At 50.0% G+C, this 26,417-nt stretch overlaps 1 protein-coding gene across 1 annotated transcript; it reads left to right on the top strand.

Moving 5' to 3' along the window:
• The first annotated feature begins 3,572 nt into the window (after positions 1 to 3,572).
• LOC121692765 lies at positions 3,573 to 25,922 on the top strand. The gene is made up of 4 exons (XM_042071641.1): positions 3,573 to 4,308; positions 7,054 to 7,702; positions 13,198 to 18,677; positions 23,341 to 25,922. Exons 2-4 carry the CDS (start codon positions 7,329 to 7,331, stop codon positions 23,373 to 23,375), a joined length of 5,889 nt encoding a protein of 1,962 aa, XP_041927575.1. The 5' UTR covers positions 3,573 to 4,308; positions 7,054 to 7,328; the 3' UTR covers positions 23,376 to 25,922.
• Positions 25,923 to 26,417: the final 495 nt, after the last annotated feature.

Below are 26,417 nucleotides of genomic sequence, written 5' to 3'. Positions count from 1 at the left end.
GGCAGTGAACAGCAGGAGTGGTAGCCTCGGATTTGGAGAGGTACTGTATGCCCAGAGATGGAGTGTTCGTGGAGTGGGGTATAAAGTTGAATGCAGAGAAAGTTGAAAACTCAGTTAAACTTCACAGCATACACACACGCTCACACACACACACACACAGACAAACACACACACACACAAACACACAAAAGTGAAATGTAATGGGTAGATGGGGTGTGGTGAGGATGTAGCAGAGGGACACAAGGACCCTTAGGAGTGGGCCTGCCTAGTGTGTGATTGAGGAGTGGGCCTAGTGTGTGATTGAGGAGTGGGCCTGCCTAGTGTGTGATTGAGGAGTGGGCCTAGTGTGTGATTGAGGAGTGGGCCTGCCTAGTGTGTGATTGAGGAGTGGGCCTGCCTAGTGTGTGATTGAGGAGTGGGCCTGCCTAGTGTGTGATTGAGGAGTGGGCCTGCCTAGTGTGTGATTGAGGAGTGGGCCTAGTGTGTGATTGAGGAGTGGGCCTGCCTAGTGTGTGATTGAGGAGTGGGCCTGCCTAGTGTGTGATTGAGGATTGGGCCTAGTGTGTGATTGAGGAGTGGGCCTGCCTAGTGTGTGATTGAGGAGTGGGCCTGCCTAGTGTGTGATTGAGGAGTGGGCCTAGTGTGTGATTGAGGAGTGGGCCTGCCTAGTGTGTGATTGAGGAGTGGGTCTAGTGTGTGATTGAGGAGTGGGCCTAGTGTGTGATTGAGGAGTGGGCCTAGTGTGTGACTGAGGAGTGGGCCTGCCTTGTGTGTGGATGAGGTGAAGATTGAGATTTACGGGGCATTTTTAGAATTGGAATCAAAATCAGAATGCTGTATTGTCTTTGTACACGTACACTCCTACACACACTTCCACGCATGTCTGTCTTTTCACAATAAATAGTACAATAATATAAGAGCATTCTGTCAGACACTAAATAAAATATCACACTCAATGTTCCAAAGTTATTGCACAGGAATATGACAAGACAGCATCATGTCAGGCACTGTATAGATAATAAATATGAAATGTCGCACATACTCTCAAGGTTATTACACATGACCATGACTAGTGTGATGTGAATGCACATAGTTAATGGTTTAGTTAAGGGATTATCACCGGTGTGATATGAATACACCAGAGCCGGACAGTAACGGAGTACATTTACTTGAGTACAGTACTTGAGTACAATTTTGAGGGATCTGTACTTTACTTGAGTATCATTTTTGGGGAGTACTCATGACTTTACTCAAGTACATTTGAGTGGCAAATATTGTACTCTTTACTCCACTACATTTTTATCCATAACCATGAGTACCCGTTACTTCTTCTAAAAAAAAAGGAAAAAAGAAAAATCTCAGAAACCCTCAATTTGTTGTTTCCCTCTCAAACGTGATTGGATTGTGCAGGTGCCACTGATTGGGACAGCCTATCAGCAATCACCTTGAGCTTTCCGCCAAAGTCAACTCCATGGTCAGATTTAGATAAGAGAGGAAGCCATGGACGAAACAATGGATGAAGACGCAGCAGGTCCATCCCGGGCATCTGCCAACCTGTGGCCCCACCTCGCCAGACTATTTCAATTTTCTGAACAAGTTAATGATAGTATTTTGTATTTGAAATACATATTTTAAATACATGTATTAGAAATACTGCCTATCCCTGGCAAAATGGTAAAAAGATGAAAATGACTTGATTTTACTTTGAATTCCTTTTACATTCTCCAAGGTATTAACATTAACATTTTTCATAACTACATGTAGGACGTTTCTGTACATAAATGTAAGCACTGTGGCAGTAGTAATGCAATATTTAGAAAATGTAGGTTACTCTTGTACTCTTGATACTCAAGTACTTTTAAAAACAAGTACTTAAGTACTTTTACTTAAGTAGACATCTGGCTGTTGTACTTTTACTTGTACTTGAGTAAAATTTAGCAAAGGGTATCTGTACTTTTACTCAAGTAATGAAGCTGTGTACTCTGTCCGCCGCTGGAATACACATAGTTAATGGTTTAGTTAAGGGCCTGTAGAGCCTTCCAGATGGACCAGTGGCAGCAGTGGCCTACTGGTTAGCACTTTGGACTTGTAACCGGAGGGTTGCCGGTTCGAACCCCAACCAGTAGGCCACGGCTGAAGTGCCCTTGAGCAAGGCACCTAACCCCTCACTGCTCCCCGAGCGCTGCTGTTGATGCAGGCAGCTCACTGCGCTGGGATTAGTGTGTCTTTACCTCACTGTGTGTTCACTGTGTGCTGAGTGTTTTTCACTAATTCACGGATTGGGATAAATGCAGAGACCAAATTTCCCTCACGGGATCAAAAGAGTATATATACTTATATATACAGTAACTCTTGCTATGTCTAACCCATGAATGTGCAAGTGTGTGTGTGTGTGTGTGCGTAGGGGGTGGGGGGGTTAACTCTTCCTATGACCCAGGCCAGGGCGCGAGTGTGTAAGTGCAGGAGTCACGTGGTGGTGATGTGTGTGTGTGTGAGTGAGTGTGTGAGTGTGTGTGTGTGTGTGTGTGTGTGAGTGTGTGTGTGTGTGTGTGTGTGTGTGTGTGAGAGTGAGTGAGTGAGTGTGCGGAAGGGGTCATATGGCCAGAAACAAACAAGTGGACATTATATTGAGAAATGTCTTGGTGTTATAAGAGACTGTGTGTGTTTGAGTGTGTGTGTGTGAGAGAGAGTGTGTATGTGTGTGTGGTGATTACAAACTTCAGTCAGAGTTTGATTTTGCACCTAAAGGATGCAGATCAAACTGTTAAATTCTGAAATATTTCCAGAAGTTTCCCGCCTCCCTACCGTTATGTTTCTGCCGCCTTCTCTGCGCTGTCCGTTAGGGACCGGCAAATATGCCGTTCCAGACGAGCGAGGACTCGTGGACGCACACTTAATGACACTACTGAGAGGGGGCGATGCCGGTGTGTTAACGGCGTTTGCGCCTGTTTAAAGTTTACGCTGGCCCCATCATGATCCCCCTAGCTGGCTACCGGCTCGTGCCAGAATAGTCCAGGGTATGCAGACGCGCGCTGGCTGTCTGCACCCGCACATGCAGCCCGCGAGCGTGCAGAGTGTTATTTTAAATGTCAAGTCAATCAGCAATTTTCACGGACGTCTGACGTCAATTCCTCGACGAAGAAGAGAAGAGACGGCGACGAAGAAGAAGAGGGAAGGAAAACTTCACTCACTTCGGAAGAAACCATTTTGAAAATTCCCTACAAATGTTACGCGAATGACAAGCGCGGAGCGTCGCGAGGAAAGCCCGCTCGTGAATAGGCATGCTCAGCCGCGGACCAGAGCACCCTGCAGCCGCCTGCCGCCACCGATGCAGCGCGCGGGGGGGGAACTGCGACGGCCCCACCAAACATCCACCAGGTATGATATGCTTCTCTCCCTGCCCATCTGCGTTTTCCGCGGTCGCGCAGAGCGAGTGGCGCGTGTTAGCACGGGGGAGCAGTCTTCCGCCGGCCCTCATCTCATCTCCCCCTCCCTTCTCCCAAGGAGCGGTTGAGTGTGTGTGTGTGTGTGTGTGTGCCCCCCCCTCCGTTTTACGGTAGGAGCGGCAGCCAGGCAAGCGAGTTTCGGTAAACACATGCGCCTGCACACCGTTCGGGCATTAAGACGCATCTGGGAAAACCGTCATAACAGCGCTTGGAAGTCGCATGCAGCAGCGGGAGGAGAGAAGATGCTCTCGTGCTGTGTACGCTGAGTGCTTAGCCCCGTGCCATTTGTGCGCCCGGACGGGAGCCTAGGCCGGGGACGTGTTTATGCTGGCGCTGGAGACGGGAATATGTAAAAACCGAAATGGGCTTGTGATTGGTTTACGTCCGTTCGTCGGGAGAAAACCGAGCGTTGACTCTATTTTGTAACTTGCAGTTTGTGCAGAAGCATATAGATTTTTCCCTCTCTCTTCTCCCGCCGTTCGCAGCTATACCTGCAGCTCAGCACTGCGTTGCGCTGTTATCTACCGGCGTCTCCGCGGACTTTAAAAGATCATTGGTACCGAACGGCCTATTTTATGTATACTATTGCTTAAGCACTGCAGCACCGCGATGCCAGCCTCCTCGCGCGTTCCTGCTGCTACTGTAGGTCATAGCACGCGCCGAACGCACCTCCGGTTCGCCCGTCGCGCTGCCTCGGCTGACATTTTTATGGGTATGCGGCGCTGAGTGGGTCAGGTGTGGACATGGAATGAAGAAGGCTAAGCAGAAAGCGCATCCACACACCGGGAGCAGCATCCTCGCGGGGGGATATTACCGACGGCTTTCACAAGTTTTGCTGTCAAGAGAAGCTGCGCGGATCGGGGTGGGTGGAGTGCCTGGTGTTTTCGTTGAAGTTCTCGCGAATGCGCGAGGTGACACGCTTAATGTATGTCGATCGGTATTACTGCCGGTTCTCTTACACCCTGGCGAGCCACCGGATAACGAGCGTTCTGCACTGGTCAAGGTGTTGACGTGTGGCCGCCGGAAGTCACCTGTGCGGCTCCGGGACCAAGGCTCGGTGTGGCTCGAGGCCCGCGCAGCAAAATCGGTAGCCAGGGCCCTGTGACACTACTGCGCTCAACAACTTCAGGGTTACCGTTATAGTCACCAGGCAACAGATCAATACTTTGTGTGTGTGTGTGTGTGTGTGTGTTTATGTAAGTGGTATATGTGTCAACATCATGGTGGTATGTATTTGTATAGTATAGTTAAATAGGTATGCGTTTGGATGTTTACATGTTTGACAGTTCTGATTTGGTGTGTGTGTGTTTGTGTGTGTATACATATATATATATATATATATATATATATATATATATATATATATACATATATATATATATATATATAATGGGTATTTGTGTCAACATCAGTGTGCTGTGTATTTGTATAGGTATGCATTTAGGTATGTGTTTTGGATGTTTACATGTTGACATTTCGTTGTGGTGTGTGTGTGTGTGTGTGTGTGTGTGGCAGCTTTGTAACATGGTTCTGTGGCGTGCATGGACACTTGAAAGGCCACTTCTGAACGGAGCTGTTGAACGGTTTGCGTCCTGATGGGCAGGCACATCACATCCTCCTGCCTCGGAGGAAGGCTGGGTAGCCATAGTGACTGCAGGATGCTTGCAGCATGTGTGTTTAGAATGTGGGGCTGACACACGTCAACCTGCTCCTTGCCTCTGTCATGGAAATCGCTGCAAAACATTGAGTGTGTAACTGGATTGCCCTTTGTGTGTGTTTGTTTGAGTATGTAAACGGGTTGTCCTGTGTGTGTGTGTGTGTGTGTGTGTGTGTGTGTGTGTGTGTGTAACTGTGTTGTCCTCTGTGTGTATGTGTGTGTGCAGTTGCTAAGATGCAGTGTCAAGGTCACAGAGAGGAGGGGTCAGAGACAGGTCAAGGTCAGTTGGAGGTGAGCTCAGCTCTGCACTGACCACTGGAGGGGCTACGGACCAGATTCCTATCAGAACAGGAAGTGAACTAGACCAGATTGCTATCAGAACAGGAAGTGAACTAGACCAGATTCCTATCAGAACAGGAAGTGAACTAGACCAGATTGCTATCAGAACAGGAAGTGAACTAGACCAGATTCCTATCAGAACAGGAAGTGAAATAGACCAGGGATCCGTTTTCCCAAAAGCATATTTGCTAGCTATGATAGCAACTACCTTGGTAGTGTCACTGCCAAATGTGAGTCCGTAGATTTGAGTTGCAGATGCACAAACACTTAAGCAATATAGGCCTCCTATTGTCACATATCATATTTGTTAGCTCTTACTAAAATGTGACCGAAATAAAACTGAATATCAACACCACATTTCTATACTGTTTACGTGTGACTCAAATAGAGTCGACTCACATTTGGCAGTGACGCTAACATGGAATATGCATTGTAGCCAGCAACTACGCTTTTGAGGAACTAGACCAGATTCCTATCAGAACAGGGAGTGAACTAGACCAGAACAGGACGTGAACTAGACCAGATTCCTGTTGGGACAGGAAGTGAACTAGTCCATATTCCTATTGGGACAGGAAGTGAACTAGACCAGATTCCTATCAGAACAGGGCTTGGGCAGGGCCATAGCATGGTTATACCCAGTCCATTTAATCTGGCCTCCCAGTCTTTACCATGATATGTGTGTGTGTGTGTCCCATTAGTTGTATTTGAGTGTGTGTGTGTGTGTGTGTGTGTGTTTGTCTGATTCTCATAAATGCGTATTTGAGTGGTGCCTGAAAGACCACTAGTTTAGTAGTGTTTGAAGTTTGTGTTTAGGGGTGTGTGAGTGTGTGTGCATGTCTTTGAATATGTCAGTGTGTTTCAAGGTGTGTCTGTTTGTGGGTGTTGATGTATTTTAAGGTGTGTGTGTCTGTCTTTGAATATATCAATGTATTTTAAGGTGCGTCTGTTTGTGTGTGTTGATGTATTTGATGGTGTGTGTGTGTGTGTGCTTCCCTGTGTGTATTTCGAGGTGTTTCAGGCATTTGTTATGTATGCTTTTATGAGAGCAGAAGAATGTGTTTCTTAGGAGTGTCAGTTGTGTGTGTGTGTTTCTTAGGAGTGTCAGTTGTGTGTGTGTGTTTCTTAGGAGTGTCAGTTGTCTGTGTGTGTTTCTTAGGAGCGTCAGTTGTGTGTGTGTGTGTGTGTTTCTTAGGAGTGTCAGTTGTGTGTGTGTGTTTCTTAGGAGTGTCAGTTGTGTGTGTGTGTGTGTTTCTTAGGAGTGGCAGTTGTGTGTGTGTGTTTCTTAGGAATGGCAGTTGTGTGTGTGTGTGTGCAGATGCTGATGTGAGTACTAAAGTCACATAGCGTATGCCACACCAAGTCCTACTAGAAAACTAGACAACAGACATCCTTACGATGACTAATGACAACTAGACAACATCCCTACTGTTGTTAGTGACACCATGACAACTAAACAACATCCCTACTATTACTAGTTACGCCATGACAACTAGATAACATCCCGTGATGTCATCAACTATCTGCATTTTCCCCTGACCTGCATAATACTAACCCCCCCCTCTCTCTTTCTCTCTATCTCTCTCTCTTTCTCTCTCTCTCTCTCTCCTGCAGTGATGGCCTTTGCTGAAAAGCATACCTCCTGCCTCCACCAGTGCAGCACATAAGGACACACACGTGCACATACACACACACACACTCACACACACACACACTCATGGTATCCACAGATACTGGATTTTACCACACTGTGCTGACCATCACATACGTACACATTTGCACACTGTGTCTGACACTTCCAGAAGTTTGACCACACACATACACACACACACACACTCACACACCCCCCCCCCCCCACACACACACACTCACGGCCACCCACACACACCATGTACAGTGTGGAAGACCTGCTCATCTCCCATGGCTACAAACTGTCTCGGACCTGCCCCCCTGTGCCCCCCCCTTCCCACACTGCGGCCCCCCCCTCCTCCTCCTCAGCGCCTCTGGACAACAACAAGCATCGCCATGGCAACCTGCGCCGCGACATGGACCCCCGGCCCGGGGGAGGAGGCGGGGCCTTCAACGGCGTGGGGACAGAAGGCGGGGCAGAGGGGCGGGCAGAGGCTCCAGGGGGCGGAGCCATCCAGAGAGCAGAAGGTGGGGAGATGGCGGAGCGCCTCCAGATGCAGAGGCGGAAGGACGTGCCGCTCAGTTACCTTGGTGACCTGCAGCCCCTTGGAGACTCCTTGGCGACGGACAGCGGGTGAGCTTTGGAACTTTTGATGTCTTTTTTTTACTGTTTTTTTTTTCTTCTGGAATTTGGGAGACCACAGCAGTACACACAGGTGCATACATATGCAGATCAACTCCTATAGACCACCAACTCCTATCCACTCCTATAGACCACCAGCTATATAGTCCACTGCTATAGACCACAAGCTATATAGTCCACCAGCTATATATCCACTCCTATAGACCACCAGCTATATAGTCCACTGCTATAGACCACAAGCTATATATCCACTCCTATAGACCACCAGCTATATAGTCCACTGCTATAGACCACAAGCTATATATCCACTCCTATAGACCACAAGCTATATAGTCCACCAGCTATATATCCACTCCTATAGACCACCAGCTATATAGTCCACTGCTATAGACCACAAGCTATATATCCACTCCTATAGACCACAAGCTATATAGTCCACCAGCTATATAGTCCACTGCTATAGACCACAAGCTATATAGCCACTCCTATAGACCACAAGCTATATAGTCCACCAGCTATATAGTCCACTGCTATAGACCACAAGCTATATAGTCCACTGCTATAGTCCACCAACTATATATCCACTCCTATAGACCACAAGCTATATATCCACTCCTATAGACCACAAGCTATATAGTCCACTGTTATAGTCCACAACCTATATATCCACTCCTATAGACCACAACCTATATACAGTATCCACTCCCATAGACCACAAGCTATATAGTCCACTGCTATAGTCCACCAACTATATATCCACTCCTATAGACCACAAGCTATATATCCACTACTATAGACCACAAGCTATATAGTCCACTGCTATAGTCCACCAACTATATATCCACTCCTATAGACCACCAGCTATATAGTCCACTGTTATAGTCTACAACCTATTTATCCACTCCTATAGACCACCAGCTATATAGTCCACTGTTATAGTCTACAACCTATATATCCACTCCTATAGACCACAACCTATATACAGTATCCACTCCCATAGTCCACCAGCTATATAGTCCACAAGCTATATACAACCCCAAAAAGTTGGGACGTTGTGTAAAATGCAAATAAAAACAGATTGTGTACAGTATAGCAGCAAAAAGGACATAGAGCACATATCAAATATTGAAAATGCAAATTTAGGCTATTTCATGGAAAATATATGTTAATTTTGAATTTGATGTTAGCAACACGTTTCAAAAAAAGTTGGGACGGGAGCATGTCTACCACTGTGCTGCTTCACCTCTTCATTTAACAAAATCCTGTAAATGTTTATGAACTGAGGAGACCATTTGCTACAGTTTTGAGAATGAAATGTTGTCCCATTACTCCCCGATATAGGATTTCAGTTGCTCATCAGTATGGGGTATTCTTAGTCATGCTTTTCATTCCATTATGCACCTAATTTGATAAATCTGGACTGCAGACGGGCCAACTTAGCACCTGGACTCTTCCTCTATGGAGAAATACTATTTAAATATGTGCAGAATTCATTTTGGCATTGTTTTCCTGAAATATATTTAAGGTCGTCCCTGGAAAAGACATTGCCTGGATGGCAGTATATATTGCTCAAAACCTGTATACATCATACAGAATTGATTGTGCTTTGCCAAATGTGCAAGATGCCCATGCTGTAGGCACTAATGCTCCTCCACACCATCATAGATGTTAGGTTTCGAACTGAGCACTAAAACAAGTTGGATAGGTTGGATACTTGGATAGGCGCTCTCCTCTTTAGCCCAGATGAGTCCACGATTTCCTAAAAGAATAGCAAACTTTGATTGGTCTAACCACAGGACCTTTTTCCACGTTACCTCAGTCCATTTTAAACAAGCTCAGGCCCAGATAAGAAGGTGGTATTTTCTGTATCATGTCTCAATACAAATGTAGCTGTTACAATTTTGGCTGCAGTTTTGGAATTAAGTATCAAACTGTGCACATACAGTAGACAATGTTTATCAGAGGTTTTCCTGAGCCCATACAATGACAGGTCTGGAAACAGGTCTGGTGTTGATGCAGTGCCATCTGATTTCCAAAAGACCATGACCATCCAATTTGTTTTTCAGCTCTTTCACTTGTTTGCAAAGATTTTTTTCATGATTCTCTGAATGTTTTAATAATATTATGTCCTGTAAATGATTGACTCCCCAAATACGTCACAATTTCATGTTAAGAAACATTACATTGACATTGTTTCATCATTTGTGCGCACAAGTTTACACAGAGTGATGAATACCCCTACATCTTTACTTCTAAGAGACCCTGCCTCTCTTGGATGCTCTTTTTCATACCCAATTGTGTTGCCAGTTACCCTAATTAGTTGTCCTTTTGTTTTCTTTATCATTACACAACTTTTCCAGCATTTTTTTAGCCCCGTCCCAACTTTTTTTGAAACATGTTGCTGGTATCAAATTCGAAATTAACATATATTTTCCATGAAATCAAATTTGTAATTTTCAACATTTGATATGTTATCTGTGTCCTTATTGCAACTAAATATGAGTTTAAAGGTGCCATGTGTAATATCCGCCAAAAATCAATTCATACTCCACATTCCATAAAAGATGGAGGCAGTATACCTCCAGAAAGTGAGTTGGTCTACCCTAGAGTAACAACCGAGAAACGTGTATTGCAGTTTGGCTGGCGGTTATGTTGCCCGCATACCGCCTCCCATGGCCGAAGCTGGTATTATGACACCTGTCGGGCTGTGGCTAGTAATTTAGCATGCTAATTCTGGTTGATATCTCTGCAGCACTATACCTTGCCATTTTTTTAATGACATCATCACCCTTATTTCTTCTCATTCTTTTGATGCGTGTAGCTCATTTTTTGGATATTTTTACCTCAATTCTTACACATGGCACCTTTAAGAGATTTGCAGATTATTACATTCTGTTTTTTTTTCACATTTTACACAATGTCCCAACTTTTTCTGTTTTGGGGTTGTAGTCCACTCCTATAGCCCACCAGCTATATAGTCCACTCCTATAACATAATTTCAATTTTTAATTTAATTTCACTTATAGAGTGCCAAAACATTTCACATGTCTCATGGCGCTTTACAGAGTGTTAAAACATTCAGAGAGAGCCCATGAGTAACAGGGGCGAGGAAAAACTCCCTAGAATTGGAGATACATATAGGAAGAAACCTCGAGCAGATCCACGACTCAAGGGTCAGTTACAGGGCAGTAAGGTCTGTATACATGATAAATGAAAGGTTAGTTAGGTGTAGAGAATAGAACATGGTGTTTAAAGCCACCTGAGGTATATGTTACAAAGAGGTAGGATGGTTACATATCCAGTATGATAATGCATGAATCCTATTTAGTGTCAGAAGTGTCAAAGTTCAAATAGTCCAGTGTAGGGAATGAACTGTCCATAGGGATTAGGAGTTGTCGTAGGGCACGTAGTGGGTCGCTAGGCTGCGCGGGCCAGGGGTCCAGGTAAGGGGACAGCAACAGGAGATGGTAGGGCAGTCATAGGGATGGGACTTCAACAAGAGCAACAGGCGATGGTAGGGCAGTCATAGGGATGGGACTTCAGGTGCGATGAGGGCCAAACACAAGGATGGCATACCAGACCAAAAGCTATATAGACCGCTCCTATAATATAACAGACCACAAGCTATATAGACCACTCGCCGAGTCCCAAATAGACGCCTGTCTCTTTTACACGCCTGGTGTTGCTACAGGTTTGGATAAATAAAGGGCGGTTTCAAAACCCGGTATTATCGCCTGTTTAAGCCAGCTCCATGGTGCAGATCGGGCACGCTAACGTTATGGTTATGGATACGCTAATAGATGGCATTAATAAAAACTGCGGTGGTAAAAACTTTTTCAATATGAACTATGCCTATGCTCTGACCACGGCATTGTTCAATTCATCCCATTTGTCTCAAATTTGCGCATTAAAATATTTTATGACAAGGATAGGCTGATGGTAAGGATATATACTTATTTTTATGCTGGCAACAAAAAAGCGTTCATGAACGTAATTTTTTTTCTAAATGTGTACCACCATGGCGACAAAGAGAAAGAAGTAGACTATGATTTGGCTATGATTTGAAATGTAAGCTGACTGTTGTCAAATTTGCCAAACAAAATACGGGAGAAACTATGTTTCATTCTCTCTCATGCTGTTTCATTCGTTCCCACCAGGAGGGAGAATGAAATATTACGCTTGTCCCACTTTTGCATCACCATCGCCCTCAGAGACAGTTTGTGTGTGTGTGTGTGTGTATGTGTGTGTAAATGTTGGATATGTATGTGTATAATTCTCTATATCAGGACTGCCCAATTTGGCACTCGTTTTTTTTTTTTTTTTGGCCCGAGCTATGGTCAGAATTTCATTTTGCCTCAACGCTCTAATCAAAGACTGGTTACAGTTCACTATCTGGCCACAGTTTAACATTGTTTTGGATGGGGCGATAGGGGGACGCTATTGAGCCTCTGTCAGCGCGGATCCATAGTCATGATGATGACGAGAGAGAGGAGAGCTGATTATATGTGTTCCACTTCAGATTTATGGAAACCTATTGTGTTGCACAGTGCACACAAAGTTAAACAAATATATGGTTTATATTTAAATATGTTTCCATTCCTGAAAAAAAAGATTGTTCTGAATTTGTGCCATAGGGGCATGTTGAGTGCTATATTATTCTTGCAAATAACTTTCTTCCAAGACATAGGCTCTGTTTGAAATGGAAGGTTGAAATGGAAAGGAACTGCCAATCACAGCTGTGGTGGAAAGTAATTTGGTTTACTGAAGCACTGTAATAAAGCAACCAAGTGTTTTAAAGTTCTTGTGCTTTACCCATTCCCATTTCCCACTTCCGAGTTCCCAGTTCCCACTTCCACTGTACCACATTTCAGAGGGGCATATGTTACGTTCAACATATTGTAAGTCAGGAAATTGTTGATCGGTGCTTTCCAACCTTTTTGTCATCTCACATCTTGTATTCACCATGCAATGTCTAATGTGTGTTGTTATTTACCATGCAATGTCTAATGTTTGTTGTTATTTACCATGCAATGTCTAATGTGTGTTGTTATTTACCATGCAATGTCTAATGTGTGTTGTTATTTACCATGCAATGTCTAATGTCCAATGTCTCCAAGGGGGCAGCCCTACTGGTTAGCGCTTCGGACTTGTAACCGGAGAGTTGCCAGTCCGAACCCCGACCATTAGGCACGGCTGAAGTGTTCACTGCTCACTGCGCCGGGATTAGTGTGTGCTTCACCTCACTGTGTGTTCACTGTGTGCTGAGTGTGTTTCACTAATTCATGGATTGGGATAAATGCAGAGACCAAATTTCCCTCACAGGATCAAAAGAGTAAATATACTTATACTTATACTTATACTTAATGTTTGTTGTTTGTGTAGGTTCTGACATCTGTTGTTGTTGCAGGTTCCAGTGTGTGTTCCTTGTTTTTGCAGATGCTAGTGGTTCTCTGTGCAGGTTCTGACGTACACCTCTGTGGTTGCAGGTTCTATGACGCGCCCAGCCTGACGTTCTCGGAGCACCCTGAGGAGCGGGACGTATCGTACTGGCGGCGGCGCGGACAGGACTTCAGTGCTCTGCTGGACTACGCTGACCCCCGTGAGCTGCGTCTGTCTGGGGGCCTGTGGCGCGGCGGCGTGGGGTTCGCCCCTGAGGAGCTGAGAGCTGATAGGCCGGTGGCGCGCTGGGAGGAGCCTCCGAGCTGGCAGCAGAGGGAGCCGGCGGCTGCGGCGGTGTTGGCGGCGGCGGACTCGGGGCCAGAGACGCTGCGTGTGAGTGTGACCGGTGACAGGAAGTGCCAGAGCCTGGGCACGGAGGAGTGGCGTCCGGCCGTGGGGCTCGGCCGCCAGCTGTCCGACAGCGAAGCAGAGCGCTGGGCTCAGGAGCAGCAGCTGCAGCTGCGTCTGCGGCCACATGAGGGCGCAGTGGTGCCTGTCGTCCGGCAGAAGTCCCAGTCCCTCCCACGCGTGCTCTCGCCCGAGGACCCGCAGTATGCCGACCCCCCCTCCACTGGCCCCCCCGCCCTGCCCATCGCCCCGAGACTGAACGGCAGCGCCCTGTATGGACGTTACCCCGGCGACTGGGCCAGTGGTGGGGAACGGTGGGCTTGTCAAGGTCAAGTTCAAGGTCAAAGTCAGAGTCAATTGCAGAGCCAAGGGCAAATTCAAGGGCAGATTCAGAGTCAGAGTCACTTCCAAGGTCACGGGAGCACTGCAGTCGTACCAAAGCCTCGGTTCAGCCGGCCTGTGAAGCCCCCGTCTTACGAAACCCACCAGCAGAGCCGGGGTAGCTGGGAGACCCTGTCCTCTGAGCCCGCGGCCAAACACAGGGACAGGCCACTTGCTTATCCCCAGAACATAGAGCCTCTCAGAGACCGATCCCTTTGCCTGTCACAGAGTTCAGAGCCTCTCAGAGACCGATCCCTTTGTCTGTCACAGAGTTCAGAGCCTCTCAGAGACCGATCTCTTTGCCTGTCACAGAGTTCAGAGCCTCTCAGAGACCGATCCCTCTGCCTATCACAGAGTTCAGAACTGCTCCGAGACCGGTCACTCTGTGTCTCACAAAGCTCGGAGCCTTTCAGAGATCGGTCACTCTGCCTCTCTCAGAGTTCAGAACCACTTAGGGACCGTTCACTTTGCCTATCCCAGAGTTCAGAACCACTTAGGGACCGTTCACTTTGCCTATCCCAAAGTTCAGAACCCCTCAGAGACCGGTCGCTTTGTCTATCCCAAAGTTCAGAACCATTACGTGACCGGTCACTCTGCCTGTCTCAGAGCTCAGAACCGTTGCGAGACCGACCCCTTTGTCTCTCACAGAGCGCGGAGCCCTTGAGGGACCTACGAGACCGGCCATTATGTCTGTCTCAAAGCGCAGAACCCCTCAGAGATCTCAGAGACCTTAGAGACCGGTCCATTTGCTTCTCGCAGAGCGCAGAACCTCTCCGGGACCTCAGAGACCGGTCCATTTGCTTCTCGCAGAGCGCAGAGATCCTGAGAATGGACGTGAGACCCGACCTGTTACCCCACGACCTCTACGGCTCAGGGGTCGAGCCGCCGGGGTACAACCCCCCCCCCTCGTACCGCAGGATGCCCCCGCACAGGGGCCTGATCAGCTACCGCGCGGATGCGGCGCACCTCCGGTGGAAGCGCGAGCCCGTGAGTGCCGAGATGGGCAGGTGGTTCTCTCGGCAGCCGCCGGCCATTACATGGACCGACCACCGCTGGGACGACCGGAGCTTGGCCCTGGCCCGAAAGCCGCTGCCTCCGGCTCCGGCGGTTCCGGCTCGGACTGGCCTGGTACAGTACCTTCCCTTCGACGACCTGCGCATCAGGCACATTTCCGCAGGCGCCAGCAACAACGCTGTCGCGCTGCCGGACCCGACAGAAAAGATGCGGCACCACGCGAGCAAAGATCTTCCCACTCCTCCTGCGGTTGTAGGACAATCCACACATGACAGTAGTGCCTTCCTGCCCGCACAGGTTGCCGGCGGCAACAACGCCGACGCCGGCCACAAACCAGCCCCCGGCGACCAGGAGCACGCTGGAGGCCGCTGGCAGTGGGGTGCGGCGGCCAAGCCCAGCGAGGCTGTAGCAGTGGACCAGAGCGTCCCCAAGTTCCACGCCACCTTCCCAGCGCGACCCCCTCAGCCGGCCAGGATAGAGCGACCACCCGAGCCGCCCAAACGGCCTGAGAAGTTACCGGAACCACCGAAGCGGCCTGACAGGCCACCGGAGCTGCCTAAAAGGCCGCCGCCGCCGATCGAGAGACCCGCCGAACAGCCGAAACGAACGGACGTGAGCGCGACGGACCAGCAGGGCAAGGGTCCCAAGCCTCCTCCAGACAAAGGCTCGTCAGAGAGCCTGTCCCACATGAAGAGGCCCGACCCTCCCCCAGAGCCCCCGCCTCCGCCGCCCGCCGCGCCGCCAGAGAAGCCGAAGAGCATGAAGAGGAAGCTGAACGAGACCATCTTCTGCCTGGTGTCCGTGCCTGCCGTGCTGGCGCAGTCGCACGCTGACGCAGCATCTCGGGACCAGAACAACAATGACGAGGAGAAGCTGCTGCCGGCAGACGAGGGCTCCCCGGTACGTGTGCCACCACCGCCCCCCAGCACCCCCAGCGAGAAGAGCAACACGCTGAGCTCTGGGCCCAACCAGAGCCTCAAGAGCACATCCACCACCTCCACGGACCTGGAGCTGCAGGCGCTGACTGGCAGCGTGTCCAGCAGCCGCATGTCGTCCACCCGGAGGCCCCACCACCACCACCACCGCCGCCGTGACTCCCGGCCCAGCAAGCCCAACCCCCACGATGCACTGCGCCGGTACTCGGGTGCCTGGCCGGGGGACCAGTACCGCGACCAGGAGACACAGACGAGCCCAGAACCAGCCAAAAGCGCGCCTGCAGCCACCGCTGGCACCACTGCTGCTCCCGCCACCACCACCACCACCACTGCTCCAGGTCCCGCCAACAACACGGAAGCACAACAGCCTGCAGCACCCACAGCACCCCCTGCAGGAGCCCCCGGAGCTGCCAGCGGTGCAGGGCCACCAGGCCCAGAGTGCCCCCCTCCTGACACAGGACCAGGAGCAGGACCAGAGAGCAGCAGCAGTGGAGGAGGTGGTGGTGGTGGTGGTGGCGGCAGCGGGACCCCCTTTGGGTACCCGATGAAGGGCCAGAAGCGGCTGAAACCGTCCAGCAACAGCGCCTTCTCCCGGACAGGCACCTTCTCCAAGAGCACAGGCTCCGGACACAAGGCTCCGCTGCACCCTCCACCACACCCTCCACCCCCACCCCCCAACCAGCCCCCAGCTCAGACCACACCCACCCCCCCACCGGGAGGGCCCCCGGCGGCCATCATGCCCGCCGCGCAGGGAGACGGGCCCACGAAGCCCGGTCCGGCCCCCTCCGAGGCGTTTGGCCAGTTCCTACTGAAGCCCGTGAGCCGTCGCCCTGGCGACGCCATCGAGGAGCTGGAGAGCATCCACAAGGAGGCCCAGGAGCAGACGGCAGGCAAGCGACCCAGCATGGACCAGTGCATCGAGGACCTCAACGAGGCCTACAAGGACATCCTGGAGCTCAGCACTGCCAGCAACAACCTGGTCACCTTGCCTAGCCTGGCCAGCAACAGCCTGTCCTGCCTGTCCAACAACTTGGTCACCCTGCCTAGCCTGGCCAGCAACAGCATGTCAGCGCTGGGCAATATTCACCACGGCTCCTCCATGCTGATTCCTGACCGCATCAAAGCCAAGCTAGCATCCAGCGAGCCCATGGTTGGGCCGAAGCCTGGGGGTGGCAGCCTGCGGTCCGCCGGGCTGGAGAGCTGGGCAGGTGCGGTGCTGGGCGGTGACCCGGAGTATCGAGAGGTGAAGAGTGCCTTCTCCCGACCGTCCACCGGCAAGAGCGTGAGCTTCAGCAAGCACCTGCGGGAGGAGATATGCGCCGCCGGCCCGTCCACCTCTTCGTGCTCCGAGACCGGCTTCCGTGACTACCGCTCTGTCGTGTCCGCCCTCTCCCAACGCCGCTCCATGGACGGACGAACGGTCAACCTGGACTTCCCGCCGTCGAAGGACAGCCCGCCCAAAGACGAGGCTCCGAGCACGAACACACAGCAGCAACCCCCTCCTGTCGCGGGCCCCAGTGGCCTTGCAGCGGCGGAGGTGCCCTGGGCTGACCGCCAACCCATGCAGGACGCGTCCACCCTCACCAGCCCCCCCGACTACGAGCACATATGCCAGTCTCTGCAGCAGGGCCGAGACCCAGCCCAGGGGCCGCCAGTGGTCAAACCCAAAGTGCCCGGCGGTGGGGGTGGTGGGGCTGAGGGCCCTGTGGGGCCAGCAGGGGGCGCCGTGGCACGGGAGGAGTGCTGCTACTGCCAGATGGAAGTCGAGAGGCTAAGGCTGGAGCAGATGGCGGCGGCCACCGTCGCCAGGGACGACCAGGGCTCTGGGTTCGCTGTGGTAACGGTGGGGCAGGGTGGCCGCTTCCTCGGTGGTGAGGGTGAGGTCATGGCGGTGCCTCCTGATTGGAAGAGGCAGCTGTCTTTGGCGGAGAAGCACCTGGAGACGCTCATCACGGGAGAGAGGAGCGCCGGCGCAGAGGCTGAGCCTCCAGGAGATGCCGACCTGCAGATCAATCCAGAACCAGCGCCAAGCGAGGACAAGCCCACGCAGACCCTGGCCAACCTGGACCAGAGAGACCTGGTGCCAGACGAGAAGAACCGGACCGGTTCTCCGACAGCAGAACCGGGTCCAGCTGAGCCCGGCTCCGAGGAGGAGGACGGACATGAGGGCGGCGGCGGGCAGGAGCCGGTGCGCATGCGGCGGGAGCCTTGCGCCGCGGCAGTACATGCTTACCCCGGGCTTGACCCCGCCCTGCTGCAGGAGTTCCCTCCTGACAGACTTCCTCTGTCCGTGCCGCCCAATCACAGCCGTCGACTCTCATTGGGCCCAGACTGGGAGAGGCGAGACTTTGAGGAGGAGAGGGGAGGGGCCAGAGAGAGGCGTTCCCTGGACGCCGAGTGGTGGCGGGGTGTGTGTGGCGGCGAGAGGTGGGGATTGGAGGATGACAGGAAGGGGGGGAGGGGTCAAGAGAATGTAGGACATGAGAGGGAGAGGGGGGGAGGGGAGGGGCCAAGCACAGAGGATGGGAGGGGCCTGCAGGATGATGGACAGCATGTGCTGTCCAGTGAAGGGGCAGGAAAGCTGATTGAGGGGCGGGACTGTGCCACAGATGGACAGGAGGGGGCGGGGCCAGAACGGCGGGGGCGTGTCCCATCTCAGAGAATCGAGGCGCTGCAGGAGAGGCTGGCCTCATCGCCAGGACGGGTTGCTAAGGAGAGGATAGCCCGCATGAAGGAGGTGGACTCGGTGTCGCGCATCAGACGGCTCAGCCAACGCAGCACCAGCTGGGATGGGGAGGAGACCGCCCCACTGCCCCAGGACACACACAACTCTCCCGCAGGTAACACAGGTAACACACACACACACACACACACACACACACACACACACAAAGGCCCCCACCGCCCCAGGAAACACACACATCTCCCGCAGGTAACACACACACACACACACACACACACACAAAGGCCCCCACCGCCCCCAGGAAACACACACCTCTCCCGCAGGTAACACACACACACACACGAAGGCCCCCACTGCCCCAGGACACACACACCTCTCCCGCAGGTAACACACACACACACAAGGCCCCACTACCCCAGGACACACACACCTCTCCCGCAGGTAACACACACACACACACACACACAGGCCCCCACTGCCCCAGGACACACACACCTCTCCCGCAGGTAACACACACACACAGGCGCCCACCGCCCCAGGACACACACACCTCTCCCACAGGTAACACACACACACACACACACAGACAGGCCCCCACCGCGTACCTATCTGCACATTATCTGTTTTAACACCGTGTGATATTTTACATCTCATGTTTTGCATTTTCATGCACTGGTAATTCCTTGGAGTTCATAGCTTAGCATAAACAGTTCTAATCACTTGGAGTCTATGGATTTCATAGCTTAGCATAAACAGTTCTAATCACTTGCAGTCTATGGAGTTCATAGCTTAGCATAAACAGTTCTAATCACTTGGAGTCTATGAGTTCATAGCTTAGCATAAACAGTTCTAATCACTTGAAGTCTATGAGTTCATAGCTTACAGTAGCATAAACAGTTCTAATCACTTGGAGTCTATGAGTTCATAGCTTAGCATAAACAGTTCTAATCACTTGGAGTCTATGAGTTCATAGCTTAGCATAAACAGTTCTAATCACTTACAAGTATATGGAGTTCATAACTTAGCATAAACAGTTCTAATCACTTGGAGTCTATGAGTTCATAGCTTAGCATAAACAGTTCTAATTACTTGGAGTCTATGAGTTCATAGCTTAGCATAAACAGTTCTAATCACTTAAAGTCTATGAAGTTCATAGCTTAGCATAAACAGTTCTAATCACTTGGAGTCTATGGAGTACAGCCATCACTCATAAAACTTATACTACGTTAACGATAATTCTTTTCATTGTTACCAGATGCTGTCATAAATACCAGGCTGTGGAAAATATATTTAAAAACAATATCACAGAGGTTAGTCTCACTGAAAGGGACCCAAGTATTCTTAGAACATATGGAGTTTGTTCAGGGTACTAAGCCACGTTACTCATAGGATTCCATAAAAAAAAAAACATTCCAGTGGAACGGTCCAGACCCCATGTCTGGAATCTCCCTTTTCAGATGATATCTGGATGTACAGCCTAGTGTTTCTCAAAGTGTGATCCGGGGACCACTGGTGGTCCGCAAGCTATCCCAAGTGGTCCGCGAGCAGACGTGGTAAAATATGATAGTTGTTTGCAATATTGAACCAACTTGTATGTAAATCCAAACAGTTCTGCGACACTGCCTATGTAAGGTAACCTGACTCGCCAGATGAATTTCGTTCCGCCTAGCTCCACTCATCCATCTGGGACCGATCCATTGGAGTGGTGCTTCAGAAGGCTGGGCCTTTTCAAAAAATCCTTTTTATTGGATAAGCCACTTGTCCGTCATCTATTGACGTGCTACTTCAACCACTCACATCGAAGCCAACCCGTGACGCTGAGAACAGTCTCACAGTCGCTTCTACGCTACGTCACATCTATGAAACTCCCGCCCTACGTCCTGATTGGCTCTACCATAGAATCTCGTGCCGAAATCACTCTCAACGGAAGAGGTCCCAGATGGATGTGAGTGGAGCTAGGCGGAGCTAAGCGGAACGAAATTCATCTGGCGAGGGTCAGGTTATATGTAAGGTACGTCAGTTTAAATCATATGAATCCTCTGACACAATAAGCAAGAGGGAAAGACAATGAGCAAGGTGGTTCAGTGAGTAGGCCTATTATGTAGTTACATACTGTTGAAGTAGGTCTACTGTTTTTTTTTTTATCTAGGTGGTCCGTGAGTTTTTTTATATTGGTTAAGTGCTCCTTGGCCTGAAAAAGTTTGAGAAAGACTGATTTAAAGGGAGGAGGACATACTTCTGTCAGACTGGGATTCAAGCCCTTGTTGCAGAGACTAATTTAATCTCAACTCAATGTACAGAATTGTCATTTAAGGTTTTCACAGTGGGCCACAGTGAAATGACACACACAGGCGCACGCACAGAGAGAGAGAGAGATTCACACTCTCACAGTAAACAGGGAATTGAGTGATAGCAATACATTCATCCTGTGTTATGATATCATGAATGATATTATATATTTCTCTATAATTAAGTCACATTTTCAGGATTTTAAGACATGCTAGGGTTGTCATTCAAATAATATAACGGGAGATCCTATTGCAGTCAAATTACAGGTACACTGAAATCTCAAAACCTTTCATACCACATCTGACCACTAGATGGAGCTGAATGCTTTGAAGTTGGTTTCAGAGGCCCATCATTTGGGCCCTTTCAGTGCCAGTGCTCACATTTCACCCAGCGTCTGTCCACCGTCAATCTGGTAATGACCAAACCAGACGCTTGAGATTACACACCTCCAAACCAGACGCCTGTACTGAGATTATACACCTCCAAACCAGACGCCTCAACTGAGATTATACACCTCCAAACCAGACGCCTCAACTGAGATTACACACCTCCAAACCAGACGCTACTGAGATTATACACCTCCAAACCAGACGCCTCTACAGAGATTATACACCTCCAAGCGAGATTATACACCTCCAAACCAGACGCCTTTACTGAGATTATACACCTCCAAACCAGACGCCTCAACTGAGGTTACACACCTCCAAACCAGACGCCTGTACTGAGATTATACACCTCCAAACCAGACGCATCTACAGAGATTATACACCTACAAACCAAACGCCTCCACTGAGATTATACACCTCCAAACCGGACGCCTCAACTGAGATTACACACCTCCAAACCAGACGCTACTGAGATTATACACCTCCAAACCAGACGCCTCTACAGAGATTATACACCTCCAAGCGAGATTATACACCTCCATACCAGACGCCTTTACTGAGATTATACACCTCCAAACCAGACGCCTCAACTGAGGTTACACACCTCCAAACCAGACGCCTGTACTGAGATTATACACCTCCAAACCAGACGCATCTACAGAGATTATACACCTACAAACCAAACGCCTCCACTGAGATTATACACCTCCAAACCGGACGCCTCAACTGAGATTATACACCTCCAAACCGGACGCCTCATCTGAGATTATACACCTCCAAACCGGACGCCTCAACTGAGATTACACACCTACAAACCAGACGCCTTTACTGAGGGATCTGTATATGCTGAGATTATACACCTCAGGCTCCAGGTTGCTCTGAGCAGAACAGTAGATCATTTATGTGATATGACACAGTAGATGTGATATTATGGAGCACAATCTGATGGTGTCTCCGCGGAAATTATATTATGTGATATTATGGAGCACTTTTATTATAAGTTTTACGGTAGTTTTTTTTAAGGGAGTGTGAGGATGAAAGGAGACATGATAGTGATCATGATGTTGTCTCAGAAAAACTCTGTTCTCTCTGAAGCACTGGCTGAACTCAGATGATCATGATGTTGTCTCAGAAAAACTCTCTGTTCTCTCTGAAGCACTGGCTGAACTCAGATGATCATGATGTTGTCTCAGAAAAACTCTCTGTTCTCTCTGAAGCACTGGCTGAACTCAGATGATCATGATGTTGTCTCAGAAAAACGCTGTTCTCTCTGAAGCACTGGCTGAATTCAGATGATCATGATGTTGTCTCAGAAAAACTCTCTGTTCTCTCTGAAGCACTGGCTGAATTCACATGACCACAAATGTGCCGTGTCCATTCTCAAAGACACGTTTCCTTTTTCTCACTGGAGAACGTCATACGGTCAGGGAAAGATGTACAGAAACATTCTTGAAGACTTAGGACAAGACAACTAAGACAGTTTGACTGCACTTGCACCAAGCTGCCTAACTATATGAAGCCGGGTGTTTCAACGTGGGTCGCATTGTTTGGTTGTTGTTTCAACGTGGGTCGCATTGTTTGGTTGGTGTTTCAACGTGGGTCGCATTGTTTGGTTGGTGTTTCAACGTGGGTCACATTGTTGGGTTGGTGTTTCAACGTGGGTCGCATTGTTGGGTTGGTGTTTCAACGTGGGTCACATTGTTGGGTTGGTGTTTCAACGTGGGTCGCATTGTTGGGTTGTTATTTCAACGTGGGTCGCATTGTTGGGTTGTTGTTTCAACGTGGGTCGCATTGTTGGGTTGTTGTTTCTGCAGCAAAAGATTGTTGGGGTTCTTCCAGTCAGCTCTGATCACGGCTGCCTCTAATACAGAAACCCCTAATACAGAACAGCCCCTAATACAGAACTGCCCTCTGTGATGCATACATAAATGCAGTAAACATCACCAAAACCAAAGCAGATAAATACATAATTTATTGTGACTAGGGATGTAACAGTATTATGATGATGATGATGGACGATGCATTTCCTGTTTCTGTGTCTACTGAAAGCACTAGTTATGTATTTCCTGTCTGTAGTGATTTATTTCCCGTTTCTGTCTGTAGTGATGCATTTCCTGTTCCTGCCTCTAGTGATGTGTTTCCTGTCTGTTTCAGATGTGACAGAGCTGAGCCACATAGAGGACGTCTGACGCTGAGAGCCATGATCATCTCCACACAAGGCCAAGGTCATCTCCACACAAGGCCAAGGTCATCTCCACACAAGGCCAAGGTCGTTTCTCCACAAGAGCAAAGGTCATCTGTACAGACTGGCCAGCCTCCAGCACTGTGACCTGGCTATGACCTCCGCAAGAATGCCTTCACCTCATAACCCTCTCACCTCTCCGCTCACTCGTACATCTTCACACACACACACACACACACACACACACACACACACACACACACAAATGTACAAATGTGCACAAACATGACACATACACTCACGCAAACACAGACATACATGCATCCAACCCATGTAGACATGCATAAGCACACAAACAGACACACACAAACACACAAACACACACACACACACACACACACAGAAATGGCCTTTTACTCCGACGAGAGCATTGTGTATGAGCCGCTCCTGGCCCGGGCCCTAGGTCCCCGCGAGTGCTGTCCCACTGCCAAAGGGAGCTGACCCTTAGCAACCCGCTCTAGCAACCACCTCCTCACCCCACTCACCAGCCCCCCCAGTGCTCCCCGACTGACTGACTGCCATGGAAACCATTTTCACCCCACCGTCCCCTAGCATCCCATAATACCCCGTACACACACACACGCACACACACACACACACACACACACACACACACACACTCCTCCACTGCACGGAGCAAGTGGAGTGGCATCTGTAGCGACGCTTCATCCTGCGTGCGTCTCTGTCCACAGACATCACGGAACTCATGTTGTTCGTACGGATCCCAACCCCAATCCCCAACCCCTCCCTCCTCTGCCTCATTGCCCTTGTCTGTGTGGAAATATGAATGTACCAAAAACACTCTGCTTCTGCCCCCCCCCCCCCCCCATTGTCCTGGTCTGCGTTGTGTGAAGCCCGTCGGCTGATCAGACGAGACCCCCCCTCCCCCACACACCCCCCCAGAGTGCAGGGCAGGAGCAGAACAGCAATGGAATGGAATGGAGGAATGGAATGGCTGGAGAACTGTTCCTCTGGATCCGCTGATCACTGATTGGCTGATTACTGACTGGCTGATCAATGATTGGCTGATCAATGACTGGCTGATTACTGACTTGCTGATCACTGACTGGCTGATCACTGATTGGCTGATCACTGACTGGCTGATCACTGACTGGCTGATCACTGATTGGCTGATCACTGACTGGCTGGAGAACTGTTGCTCTGGATCCGCTGATCGCTGATCACTGACTGGGAGCCTATCAGCACAGACGTTGATTCAGACCCTCTCTGTCCTTCTCTCTTCTGTTGGTTTGTTAGTTTTGTTTGTTAGTTTTGTTTGTTAGTTTTGTTTGTTTGTTTGTTTGTTTGTTTGTTTGTTTGTTTTGGGGTTTACCGTGCCCACAGTGCCAGCTGTCTGCCTGCTATTGGGGGGGTGGGGTGGGGGCTCAATGCCATCCACTCAACTCTGTATGGCCACGCCACACCGCACGGAACCACGCCACGCCACACCGCACGGAACCACACCACACCGCACGGAACCACGCCACACCGCACGGAACCACGCCACGCCACACCGCACGGAACCACGCCACACCGCACAGAACCACGCAAGACCTGAACACGCAGGACCACTCCTGAACACGCAGGACCCGTGGCTGGATTAGGAGTCTTTCCTAGCGGGCAGACACCCACGGGTTAACCCTGCGCTGACCCCAGGACATGGGCGGGGCTAACCCTGCGCTGACCCCGGGACATGGGCGGTGATTGGCGAGTGTGGTCGGCGGTGAGGGCTCGGAGGCGGACGTAGGGCGGACGTGGGCCGGACGTGGGGTGGACGTGGCTCCCCTCCGGGGAGGCCTTGGGCCGCAGGCTGCTGAGGCACTCTGGGTATGGTGATGTACAGTAGCATTGCAATTACAGGGTACTTAGATCATGGCTACGCTTTCTACCAGTAGATCTGCTCCCAGCACTGGACGTAGAATGGATGAGGTGTCGGCCACGTCATTATCATTGCAGAATAATGAAAACCCAACGAATAAAATGAAAATGTAGAAAATATTTGGGAAACCTTTTCGCTGTTCATGCACCACAACTTCAAACACTTTATATACAAACGTTTGGTTCTAGGTTTCTGGCCAGGGGAACGTTTGGTTCTAGGTTCCTGGCCAGGGGAACGTTTGGTTCTAGGTTCCTGGCCAGGGGAACGTTTGGACCAGAACTTCACCACTTCTGACGGCAGGTCCAGGGGACCACGCTGTGGTGTCCTCTCATCAGAGAAGCTGATTGGTTTGTAAGTCACTGCATAATGCCCTGATTGGTTTCTACGACTCTCAGCCAAGCACTGATTGGTTGGCACATTGATGAATAACACTCTGATTGGTTTATATTATCATTGTCTGGTGTTTTTACTCAGCTGGCCAGCTAAATTGGGAAGCAATAAATGCTAACGAGTTGCCAGGCGATTGTTGCCATGAGAATGGGCAGTGTGGGTGTGGTCAGAGGGCAGGGGCAAAAAGAGCACCTGAAGAAGGGATGAAGAGAGGAGCAGAGTGGAAGAGAGGAAAAGAGAGGGATGAAGAGAGAGAGGGATGAAGAGAGGAGCAGAGTGGAAGAGAGGAAAAGAGAGGGATGAAGAGAGGAGCAGAGTGGAAGAGAGGAAAAGAGAGGGATGAAGAGAGGAGCAGAGTGGAAGAGAGAGAGGGATGAAGAGAGGAGCAGAGTGGAAGAGAGGAAAAGAGAGGGATGAAGGGAGGAGCAGAGTGGAAGAGAGGAAAAGAGAGGGATGAAGGGAGGAGCAGAGTGGAAGAGAGGAAAAGAGAGGGATGAAGAGAGGAGCAGAGTGGAAGAGAGGAAAAGAGAGGGATGAAGAGAGGAGCAGAGTGGAAGAGAGGAAAAGAGAGGGATGAAGAGAGGAGCAGAGTGGAAGAGAGAGAGGGATGAAGAGAGGAGCAGAGTGGAAGAGAGGAAAAGAGAGGGATGAAGGGAGGAGCAGAGTGGAAGAGAGAGAGGGATGAAGGGAGGAGCAGAGTGGAAGAGAGGAAAAGAGAGG

The sequence above is a fragment of the Alosa sapidissima genome, chromosome 19, assembly GCF_018492685.1.
Source record: "Alosa sapidissima isolate fAloSap1 chromosome 19, fAloSap1.pri, whole genome shotgun sequence".
Taxonomy (NCBI): domain Eukaryota; kingdom Metazoa; phylum Chordata; class Actinopteri; order Clupeiformes; family Clupeidae; genus Alosa; species Alosa sapidissima.
Note: the sequence above shows the minus strand (reverse complement) of the source record. Positions and strands in the feature narration are given on the sequence as shown.

Coding starts and splice junctions, on each gene's coding strand:
- LOC121692765 (XM_042071641.1), top strand. CDS start 7,329: ATGTACAGTGTGGAAGACCTGCTCATCTCCCATGGCTACAAACTGTCT. Junction 7,703..13,197: donor TCCTTGGCGACGGACAGCGG/GTGAGCTTTGGA, acceptor CTGTGGTTGCAG/GTTCTATGACGCGCCCAGCC. Junction 18,678..23,340: donor CTCTCCCGCAGGTAACACAG/GTAACACACACA, acceptor TGTCTGTTTCAG/ATGTGACAGAGCTGAGCCAC.